The sequence below is a fragment of the Monopterus albus genome, unplaced genomic scaffold (assembly GCF_001952655.1).
Source record: "Monopterus albus unplaced genomic scaffold, M_albus_1.0 scaffold175.1, whole genome shotgun sequence".
Classification (NCBI taxonomy): Eukaryota; Metazoa; Chordata; class Actinopteri; order Synbranchiformes; family Synbranchidae; genus Monopterus; species Monopterus albus.
The window spans coordinates 452142-462906 of NW_018128055.1; the positions used below are offsets into that span (position 1 = coordinate 452142).

The 10765-nt window shown below is 39.8% G+C and overlaps 2 protein-coding genes across 2 annotated transcripts in view; one reads left to right on the forward strand and one right to left on the reverse strand.

Annotated features, from left to right (window-relative positions):
- Window positions 1-2563: 2563 nt before the first annotated feature.
- Window positions 2564-7291, forward strand: tectb (tectorin beta). Its single transcript, XM_020616560.1, has 9 exons — window positions 2564-2630; window positions 3103-3293; window positions 4416-4567; window positions 4676-4748; window positions 4934-5037; window positions 5128-5211; window positions 5287-5449; window positions 6525-6603; window positions 7230-7291. The coding sequence occupies exons 1-9, from the start codon at window positions 2564-2566 to the stop codon at window positions 7289-7291; spliced, it is 975 nt and encodes a 324-aa protein (XP_020472216.1).
- A 542-nt stretch (window positions 7292-7833) lies between these two features.
- Window positions 7834-10765, reverse strand: part of gucy2g (guanylate cyclase 2g) — a 12802-nt gene continuing 9870 nt past the window's right edge. The window contains exons 15-22 of the mRNA XM_020616551.1: window positions 10499-10676; window positions 10067-10207; window positions 9680-9872; window positions 9344-9518; window positions 8524-8622; window positions 8254-8345; window positions 8061-8168; window positions 7834-7953 (exon numbers count right to left, since the gene is read on the reverse strand). Coding sequence (XP_020472207.1) covers window positions 7858-7953; window positions 8061-8168; window positions 8254-8345; window positions 8524-8622; window positions 9344-9518; window positions 9680-9872; window positions 10067-10207; window positions 10499-10676 — 1082 coding nt within the window. The 3' untranslated portion in view covers window positions 7834-7857. The remainder of the gene's footprint in view (window positions 7954-8060; window positions 8169-8253; window positions 8346-8523; window positions 8623-9343; window positions 9519-9679; window positions 9873-10066; window positions 10208-10498; window positions 10677-10765) is intronic.

The window sequence follows — 10765 nt, forward strand, 5'->3', positions numbered from 1 at the left end:
TCAGTGTTAACCCAGTACGTCCCTTCTACAGCAGATAATGCTGTACATAAAATACAACAAAAAGTCTGAAATAAGCTTTACATTCATGGAGTAGATATAGTTTGAAACAAGTCAGTAATGTTAAAGTCATAATATGCAAATAAAGTCAGGATATCTTAACCTCAACATACTGAATGTACAAACATTTCAGAAGTTATTTATGCTTTGGGGGGGTCAATTTAAAATTTAACCATAGGGTCCTGTCAAAAAAAACTTTTTTTATGACTATTTTTTTACTCTCAGATTAGAAGCACTCAGCCACATTGAGGCAGTCAGCAGCCTCTGTTCTGTACTATACTTACAACTTATATGGCTTTGAGGTTTAGATGCAGGGACTGATTCCTTGTTGGGAGCTGTATTTCTTTAAAGCTGCACAGACTGACCCCCTCTTAGCACCAGGCCATGCTTATATAACATGGTTCCATCACCAGATGCTGTAAGGCTAGCTGTCCCCAAGCCCGCTCAGATTGGTATCTACCCCCGTTGCTCCATTCAGATGTTAATCATCTGCAGTTTGTTCCTTCAGCTGCTGTGTGAATTGTTCTGGGAAGAGCATTAGTGCCTGATCTCTTTGCTATCGATTTACAGCTCTCGTTGTTTAGGCTTTGCTAGGAAGTATTTGATGCTGTGAGCTTCTTGTTAATAAGAAAAAGATTTTAAAGTTTTATTGGTCGACTGGTGACCACATGTAACTTCTTTGATTTTATGAGACGTGAATGCCCTTTGAGATAATTTGACAGGCAATTTAAATCTGATGTCAGATTTGATTTAGAACAGGAAAAAACATGGGACGGTCTCAGCTGGAGTCACATTTGAAATAATTTCAATAATCACATCAAGACTAAAGCTTCTTGAGGATTTAGGCAACATGATAAAAAGCAAGCGAAATCATGTAAACAGGCCAATGAGAACACGTGTTTCACACACATAGGAAATGCCACAGGGATCAAAGTGATATCTAACATGAGAAACCTTATATTACTGAAAGCTGCAAAGTAGAGCCCTGTCATATCCAGGGTCGGTGTATGCACACTCTGAATGGAGCTCCCATCACATTTTAAAGGTTTCCATGCATGTCTGTTTGCACTGTTTCGCTGCATAAATGGTTTTCTGTTCTTGAACCTTTTGTCCTCTGTGGCCAAAAGAGAAAGAACAGGGCTGTGTGGCTCTCTACCTACTGTTGCACCTTTACACGTCTACAGTGATACTGTCTGAAGAGAAGACGTGAAAGCTGATACCGCTCTCTTATCTGTGAGTTAAGTGTAAGGCTACAGCCAGTAGCAGGTTATCTTAGCATAAAGACTGGAAACAGGAGGTTAACAGTAACCTGGTTCTGTCCAGTAATCTGCCCACGAGCACCTTTAAGGCTCATTATTTAACATACCTTGTTATAGCTCATCTTGGATCGAAGTGATTATCTGACACATGATCTGTATAATTGGTGAATTCTTGTGTTCACACTTGGGTTTTTGTCCAAACAAATAATAACATTTGTGACACCTAGAGGTGCTTGCAGGTGAACAGTTCAAATGAATTTACACTAAGGTTTTAATAAACTGACCCCAATCTGCTGGCAGTTGGAGAGCGCCTCTCTCCCTCAGTGTTTGTATGTACCACTTGTGACTTTTAAAAATAAGCTCTTGTAATTTTGAATCTAGACAGGACATCACTGTTCCCTTCCATGACTGAATGAAAGTTTGAAATTTTGAATAAGTGCACCACAAGAAGTGACAGCCCTTCTTTGGACCAGAGCCAGGCCAGCTGTTTCCCCTTGTTTCCAGTCTTTATGCTAAGCTAAGATAAGCAGCTGCTTGCTGAGAGTGGTATCAGTCTTCTCATTTAACTCAGTATCACAAAGTGAATGAAAGTACTCACCAAAATGTTGAACTTTTGCTGGACATAAAACACAAGAGAGCACTAAAATCTGTTCCTGCATTATTTTGGCACTGGTCAGAGTTTAAACAAATATTAGAAGTTTTGATCATTTTAGTTTTTAAAATTTAATATAAATTATAGCACAATGAGTCTGTGACCTAAATATTGAGCTAGTGAAAGTTTGTCTTGTCTTCCACAGAGATGATATTTATATATGAATAATTGCCCTCCTGTATGTCTTATATCACTGTTTAAAATTGAACATTTCCTGTATGCCAGTCTCCAGAAAGACTCTAGGACTCTGATGCCGTGAGACATTGCTCATTTGAAAGTCAATGTCTGAGCAGCACAGAGCACTTTTGTGAGCAGCCCTACAATAGAGCTTTCAAAGGTGGAAACAAATGAATGAGGGTAAAGTTGATTACTATTACCTGTGACAGTATAAAATGCCTCCTCGAGTTGTCGAGATGTTCGTGGTAGAGCCACTGGTGCTGATAACCTGCTGAAGAGCCATGAGGATCTTCTGACACCCAGCTCGTCAGTTGTTTTTCCCCTCCAGGTGAGTCTTTTCATGTCTCTTATACGTTATCTTTAAATATTCTCTTATTGCTAAGGTAAAAATCTTTCATCTTTTTTGCAGCATCACACCATGGCAGTTACTAGTGCACTGTTAATGCTGTTGCCTGTAGCATGGACCTGCACTCCCCAAAAAGCAGGTAACAACAATTTAGTACGTCGTGTGTTTGTGTCAGTTCTATCACAAACAGTGGACATTCTGCAGATCCCATGAATTTAAAGCTGTTATTTGTCCGGCTCATTGGGAGTTTGACTTATGCAAGATGTGATCTGTAACATAGTCAAAGCAAGTTGATTTTAGTTACATTGGCTGTTAAGAGGGCTTCTGGACAACATACAGTACCCTCTATCCCTGGCCCAGAAAGGCCAGACATAAATGGACCAGATGACACAGACACACAAGCAGTAGAATTTGGATAAATAGAATCCAATTTACTTTATTAAGTGTAATAAGTCAGGTGAGTTTCAGACAAAATGTAAAAAACAAACAAACATGTAAACATGCTTTTAGTAAAGTCATTAAAACAGAGAGGATTTATTGCACAGGTCCAGTAGTTTTATGTAGGTGTACCTAATAACCTAAACTGAGTGTAGATTTGCATGTCCTTTCAGACTACGCTATGGTGTCATGTTTCCCCAACGCCATCATTGCCGACGTCCCGGAGTGTCCTTATGGCTGGGAGATTGAGCAGCTGTCCCTGAGCGGCGTCTGTTACACTGGGACACACACCCCAGGCTACTACCGCTTCATCATCGCAGACCTAACACCAAAAAACCACTCGTACTGTGGCACGCAGTCAGAGGTGAGAGTCAGTCCACCCTAAATAACAAAGAAACATATTTTCTCCCTTGACCATAATCACACATCTAGATAGTTCATATTATTTATTTGTTTTGCTCCAGAGTTTTGTGTCTCGTACTGTGGCAAAAATGATCTTATTAAAGCTCGGTGAGTGTAAAATAAAGACTTAACATCAGCTCTGAAAGTTATTATACATTTATTTCTGCAGAAAGGAGCGGTCTCTAAACAGAATGTCTGAAGGAGAAGCTCCCAGAACAGAGGGTTACCTCTCTTTTTATACACACACATACAATTGCAGGAAACAGATGCCCAAACAGGTACAAAACAGGGTACAAGTTATGTGGTTTAGCATTCGCACAAAGGCATGCTTATCTCTACAAACATGCCAACACAGTAAACTGTCTAGTGTCACAAGCACACAAATAACTGCATAGAATAGCAACAGTCAATACACTAGAAAAGATGCTAATATAAAATTCCCATTACACTCGAACACGGCACAATGGATGTGAACAAAATTTAGTCTGTGGTGGTCACATACAAAACACATTTACTGCAACAGCAGCTCTCTCTTTCCATTGTCAGTTTCCCTGCCCCTCGAAACTACCACAGAGATCACAGAGGTCATGTTCTCGGCCAGGGCCAACAACAACTAGCACTGAAGTAAAGGGTCTGATTTAATAAAGAATTAATGAATAAAGTATTTTCATTCCTGGCAGTGTGGAGAAAACTGGAACGGCCTAATCCTCAACTGGGGAATTACATTTACTATATAACTGAACAGATAACTGAATTTTTTAAAAACTAATAACCAGCATCTCATATGTCAACACAACTTTGATACAGTTTTACATTTTAACATGTGAGGTTTCCATCTTCCAGCTGCCAGGACATTTATCCAGTTAATGAACACAATAAAAAATGTATATGTTGCATTAAAGCTAGTGTTGACGAATCATTTCAGAAGCATTTTTGTTACATTTCATGAATTTCTCTTTTCATCCAACTACACTGTAGTTAACTAAACTGTATTTAGGTGGAGGCACAAACTCACAGGCAGACGACTCACAAGTAAAATTGTTAGTCGTCTTCCTCCTGATGTTGATATCCATGTTCTCCACAGTACCTGCCTGGTAAAGACCCCAAGTACATCTTCTATAACTCCATCGTGTCCAACGATACTTCGCTGACAGTCAGAAACCAGCCGGTCAACTACACCTTCAGCTGCACCTACCGAGCAGCCTACCTGGTAAATAACGCAGTCTTCAGCCAAAGGTAAGCATCAGTCCAGGACACGAGGTGAGCATAGTTACTGTGTGGATGACATGTGCACTCTAACCCGATGACTTGCAGCGTTTTTACTAAACCCTCTGCTTTTTTCAGAGTGGCTACAGTTTATGTCAACAACGGGAGTTTAGGGACTTTTAGATCACAGTTGTCTTTGAACGTGTTCACGGTGAGTAGCTGCTTACAGACCCTCTTCCTCCAGGGGTATCCTGTTTTTAGACATCTTTTATTAGTGCTGTGCACAACAGCTGTCTGGGAAAATTAAAGTATAACTACTAGAACCTTTCATAGTCAAATAAAAGTTTTACAGGTATTGTCAGATGTAGAAATACAAAAATGACATATATTTTATAGAATTCAAAGTTTCTTCACACCAGAGACACTCCCTACGTGATCGACACTTCTGACATTGGCTCTGATGTTTTCATCGCCATCGAAGCAAAAGGACTAAGCACCAGGTATATTAAATAGTTTTAGACTTTCCCTGCCATCTAACATTTTATTTAGAAATGTTTTTAATCCATATCTATCACTTATTTATGTCTCAGATTCAAAGTTGTGATAACTAACTGCTGGGCCACCCCTACTCCTTACTCGACAGACAGGAAGAGGTGGAGTCTCATCATTAACAGGTAGTCAGATATGAAAGGACAGTCATGCCACTGGGCCACTTCTTTATTGTAATAACTGGTATAATTTGCCAACAGCTGCTCCTCTGACCCCACTGTGACTATTTTTGAGAATGCCAAAGACAGCCGCTCCATGTTCAAGTTCGGCTCCTTTCGCTTCCAGTGGCTGGAGAAGGTGTCTACGGTGTGGCTTCACTGTGAGGTTCACGTCTGTGACGGAGAGAGGCTCGTCTGCCAGCCCGTAAGTTCAACAATTAGTTATGATACCACACAGTAGAGCCTTTCAAAAGGCCACAGAGGTGTAGTTTGACACACATAGAAGACAATAGGTTTCCGGTGATTATGTTTATTAACAGTTGCAGCTCACCATTATACGACACCATAGTCCATGGCACAATGTTCACTTCCCAGTACAATGTACAGTTTTGGTCTAAAAGCTGTTCACCTCCAAGATCATGAACACCTGGTGTTAATCAACACACGCTTCCTTAAATATTGTCTAAGTATCCAACTGAAGACACAACCCCTACTGGCCGGAGGTACTCACAATAATACAAATGCAAAAAAAACCAAAAACTATTCATACTGCCCCTTTGTCACAGAAGACATTTTGACTTATCATAACTGGGGAAACACGGGTGCCTTGGTAATTAGCATGGGTCTATACGAGTATCCCAGTAAGCCATGATACTGTGACGGTGATGTAGAACTGAGCCGGCTAGATGGACTTCAGGAATTATTATTTTATTTCATTATCCTATTCTTTTATTGCCTCCACCTTGGTGATAGATGTAGTTGGAGGCATTATGTTCTCAGGTCTGTCTGTCAAAATCCTGTGAACGCAATATCTCAGGGACACCTTGAGGGAATTTCTTCAAATTTGGCACAAACATTCACTTGGACTCAAGGATGAACTAGTAGATAGTTGATTAGATAGAAAATTAGATTTTGGTGGCCAACGATATCACATGTCTGTCATATTCTGTAGCTTTCACTGCCCTTGGTACATTTCTTTAGTGTACTAGAACATACGTACACCTCATTTTTGGAGCTTTAGGTCATGTTTAAGATGATAATTCACTGTTGTAACATTGTTGGTAAGTCAGGAAACAAGGAAAAGCATGCCATGGGTTCTTTAAACTCCTTCGCTTGGAGCAGCAACCCATTCCCAACCTGAAGGGAGAGATCCAGGGAAGAGAAAGCTGGAAGGTCCTTATCTGTATGTCTAGTTAGGCTGCTTATATTTGTTTTGTAAAATGTGCTAGTCGGCATCCACAAGCAGCAGCTGTTACTTTTGTCTGTTCTCTTTCCTGGAGAGCCCCTGCTCTGCGAGACGTCTGCCATCAGAGGTCGCAGCAGATGGGGGGGTCCTCACCGCTGAGTTCCGCATTAAAGGTGCCACTTGTTGCCTGAACATGCTGTGATATAATATTTTGAACTTCTTTTGTCATGCAAGTAAATCAATCTGTGCCATTGTTAGCTTTACTATTTCAAATTAAAATACTGTTAAAGGCAAATTTTTTAAAAAATCATGTCATCTGCCGATTGTTTTGTCTAGTTTTAATGTTTTAATCTCTCAACAGCTAATGGATCTTCTAATAATGGACACATAACAGGTAAACAATGTGATTAAAATGCATTGAACCCTTACCATTCTGAGCCTCTGGTGCTGAGATTATGAGCCCAGTGCTGATATTTCATTTATTCAGTGAACTGTCCATTTACCATATAGAGCGTGGAGATTTGAGGACTGTTTCAAGGGGTTTTCTACACTGCTGGATCAAATCCTGGTTCAAAAACACTTATTTCATTTATTTGTCTCAAAAGTCATTAAATTTTGACATCAAATGTAAATATATTAATACTAGAAATATTAAGCCAGCCTATTAAATAAAGTGCCATGTACATGAATTGCCAAAATTCCCAGAAGAAAATCAAATATGAGCTCAGCACATGCTGTTTAATAAAAGTTGTTTCTCTTTCACTTTTGTTTGATTCACTGTATTTTCTTTTGACCACAGGCACATCGCTGTTCATCCTGCTGGTGGCCCTGATAAAATCATGGGATTTAGCAATTAGATAAAACCTGCATCATCATTCAGTCTCATTCAGACATTATTCATTTACATAAACACACGTTCAGACTCTGAACTCAGGGAGCGTATGAATAACGTCCTCCTCCACACTCATAGTTGGTCCTTCATCATTTACAAACTGTGCACAGATTGATGATGGGTGTTATCTCACAGTTCAACTTAATGTGCTGGTTGTGTGTTTTGTAATTACTTAAAATAAAATATTTGACTGCATAAGAATAATATAATTTAGTAATATCTACAAAGAACAGTTTCAACTTAACAGTCAGTATTTGTTACATTGCCACTGAATGAAATAATCCTGTGTGAAAGTGTGTTGTACCAAAATCACAAAGAATAAAGATTGAAAAGTATCTTAAGCATCCATTAACACGAGTTGCTCCCCAGGTGTTGTCAGGGTCTTGCTTTCACTGCAGTCTCACATTTTGTCTCCAGCCTTCCTCTTCATGAGTGGAGGAAACAACCCTGTTATGCATATCATTCTGTGGGACCTGTGGAGCTATCACTTTCATTCATTCTTGTTAATTTATCCAAAATATGATCAGAATATTCACTAGTTCTTTATGTGGACACTGGTGGTGTCTATCATTTGAGCTTTGGTCAGGGTTTTCTGGGCCTTTTTGTCCATGGCCTTTGCCACTCCAGGTTTCTTAAGCAGAGACATCACAAGGTCAAAATACAACACTGGTTTACATCATGTCCTACGTAGTGTGACTGTTGAGTGCCTGTCTATATATGTTATACATCTACCTGTACCTCTGTTTGTTGTTTGAGACTGTCAGCTGTCGGAGAGCTGTGAGCAATAAGAGGAGGGTTAAATCCACTTTTGTTGAGCAGCCAGTAGGTCTTATGACTCCCTTTACCCTGTCATGAACACAAACACACACACTGGTCACAAGCGTATCAGACACTCAGGCTTAAGAGGGAAAACACACAGATCTTGGGTCACCTTAAGTTCGATTTCTCCTCTTTCCTCCAACTCAAATGATCCAGCCTGGATAAGAATGTCTGCAGTGTACTGAGATATGTGGATCTTCAGGGCTGTGCAAAATACACATAAGTGCTTTTAAAATGTGAAAATTTTAGTTATCCATGTTCAGAACAGCAGCACATTGAGCTAAATGCTAACAGCAAAGTGCTAACTACGCTTGCACATATATTTATCTTAAGTCCAGACGGTTTAGATTACAAAATGTCATTACTGCTGTGGCCTACTTACGTAAGCCGTTGCTTTCCATACGGGATGCCATGTTCACTGTGTCTCCAAACAGACAGTAGCGAGGCATAGTGATGCCGACGACTCCAGCAACCACTGGACCTGCAATGTTTGATTTTCTCAAATCAATCAATCAAGCCAACTTACTTATTTGGCACCTTTCGTACAGGTTCGTACAATTTGAATTAGTTTATAGACCACTGACAAGATGTTAATGAAATACGTGTGAACATTAAAAGCTATTTCAATTTGATAAAAGATTTTTATATAATTAAAACATGAACAAAATAAACCATTTTAAAGGATACAAAGCATTAAATAATATCAACAGTATAATAATTATAATCCAGTAATATGATATACGCTCATATGTAATGTGCCATTATGCATGATGAGTACTTTTACTTTTGGTACTTTTAAGCATATTTTGATGCTAATACTTTTGTACTTTCACTTAAGTAACATTTTGATGCAGGACTTTTACTTGTAACTGAGTATTTTTATACTGTGGTATTCCCACTTTTACTTAAGTAAAGAATCCGAGTACTTCTTCCACCCCTGGATTTACTCCCATACATATTGACCAATATGTTGTTGTAATTATATAAATCGAGTGACTAACCATGCAAAACTTTTGGTTTCTCCTAAAATATGAGCAAAGTTCAACAAATAAATACTAACTTGAATAATATACACAGATTGTTTAGTTGTCAGCCAACTTGACCTGTTCCACATACTGCAGCAAAAGCAAAACATTCACATAAACTAAAGAGAGAGGGAGAGACTGAGCAGGTCTGTTTAGTTTTTCAGTGCTTTCTCTTACCCGAGTGTACCCCAATGCGAATGGCAAGCCTCTCTGTAGGCATGTGTCGAATTCTGAAGACCTTGATTGCTCTCAGGAAATGCAGAGCCATTGTTGCTATCTCCAAAGCATGCTTATTGCCGTTGGTGATGGGTAGACCACTGGCTACCATGTAAGCATCACCAATTGTTTCCACCTGATAAAGATACAAATGCAACAAAGCTTTGCTGACTGTTTTTAAAGTGACAGGTTTTTATTATGTTTAGGTTTAGTTAAGGTTTTTATTATGTTTATGTGTTTACAATCCTTTTAAACTTCACGTTTACAATGCACGGTGAAACAAATGGTGTGTCTTACCTTGTAGACATCATACAGCTTGATGATGTCATCGAAGAGGCTGTACAGGTCGTTCAGGAATGTGACCACCTCCATTGCAGAGCTGAGAGCGCACATGGAGGTGAAGCCCACAATGTCAGAGAAGAAGACGGTCACCAGGTCGTAGCTCCGCGGCTCCACTGACATCCCTGCCATCAGCTGATCTGCGATGTTCCTATGACCAGTGAAACAAGAACACTGACCAGGTGAGAGTGGCAGATGTAGTTGTGGAAGTCTGTTCACCTGGAGGCACCACAGACATGGTTTTTGAATGGGTTACCATAAATTGCTAATTGATTCTAATTTCATGATTGACAGAATAATGACAAAATACAACATTGATCATTTTGATGCAGTTACATCTGGTACCTGGGTAACATGCTGGAGAGAAGCTTGTCTGCACGGGCCTTCTCTGCCATAAGCTGATTGGTCCTGTCCTCCACCACCTCCTCCAAGTGATTTGCATATTTCTCCAACTTATCCACCATATTATCCAGTATATTTGCATGACTGCAGTACAGAAAGTCACATTCGCCTCCATTAACGGGTTTTCAGTTTGTTATTTAGTCAGCAGAGTAGTTCAGATTTTTATTAAACAGATATCAGTAAAAGTTGGAAGCAGTTTTTAATCCACTGGTCCGAATCCTTTCTGCTTCATGACAACATGCTATCTGATTCTTGTATGTAAAATAAAGGTGGATAACCATATGACATACTGTACCTGTAGGCCCAAACAAGAGGCAGGGAGAACAGTAGTATTTTGGGGCATGTTATGAAATAAAAAACTATGAATGACCTGACCTGTCTGGGCTGATGTCCCTCAGCTGTCTCCGTATTGACCCAGCTGGAGGGCGGTGGTCAGGGTTTTCACTCCAGCAGGCCCTCAGCAGTAAGTTGATGTTTTCATCACACAGCTGCTCATACAGCACTGGTCGCAAGGGCTCCCCTTGGAAAGGTGTCCGCAACTGCATAATAATCTCTGGAGAGAACATGTACAAAGGAGGAATTGTGGTAGTGTTGGAATATGGGGGTTTGGATTATTATCTCCATCCATCCATCCATTTTCTT

Bases quoted from the DNA above. Each gene is read 5' to 3' on its own strand.
- tectb (XM_020616560.1), top strand. From the start codon at position 2,564: ATGGCAGTTACTAGTGCACTGTTAATGCTGTTGCCTGTAGCATGGACC. The intron at 5,450-6,524 runs GTAAGTTCAACA...TCTTTCCTGGAG, and splicing joins AGAGGCTCGTCTGCCAGCCC to AGCCCCTGCTCTGCGAGACG. The intron at 6,604-7,229 runs GTGCCACTTGTT...TTTTGACCACAG, and splicing joins CGCTGAGTTCCGCATTAAAG to GCACATCGCTGTTCATCCTG.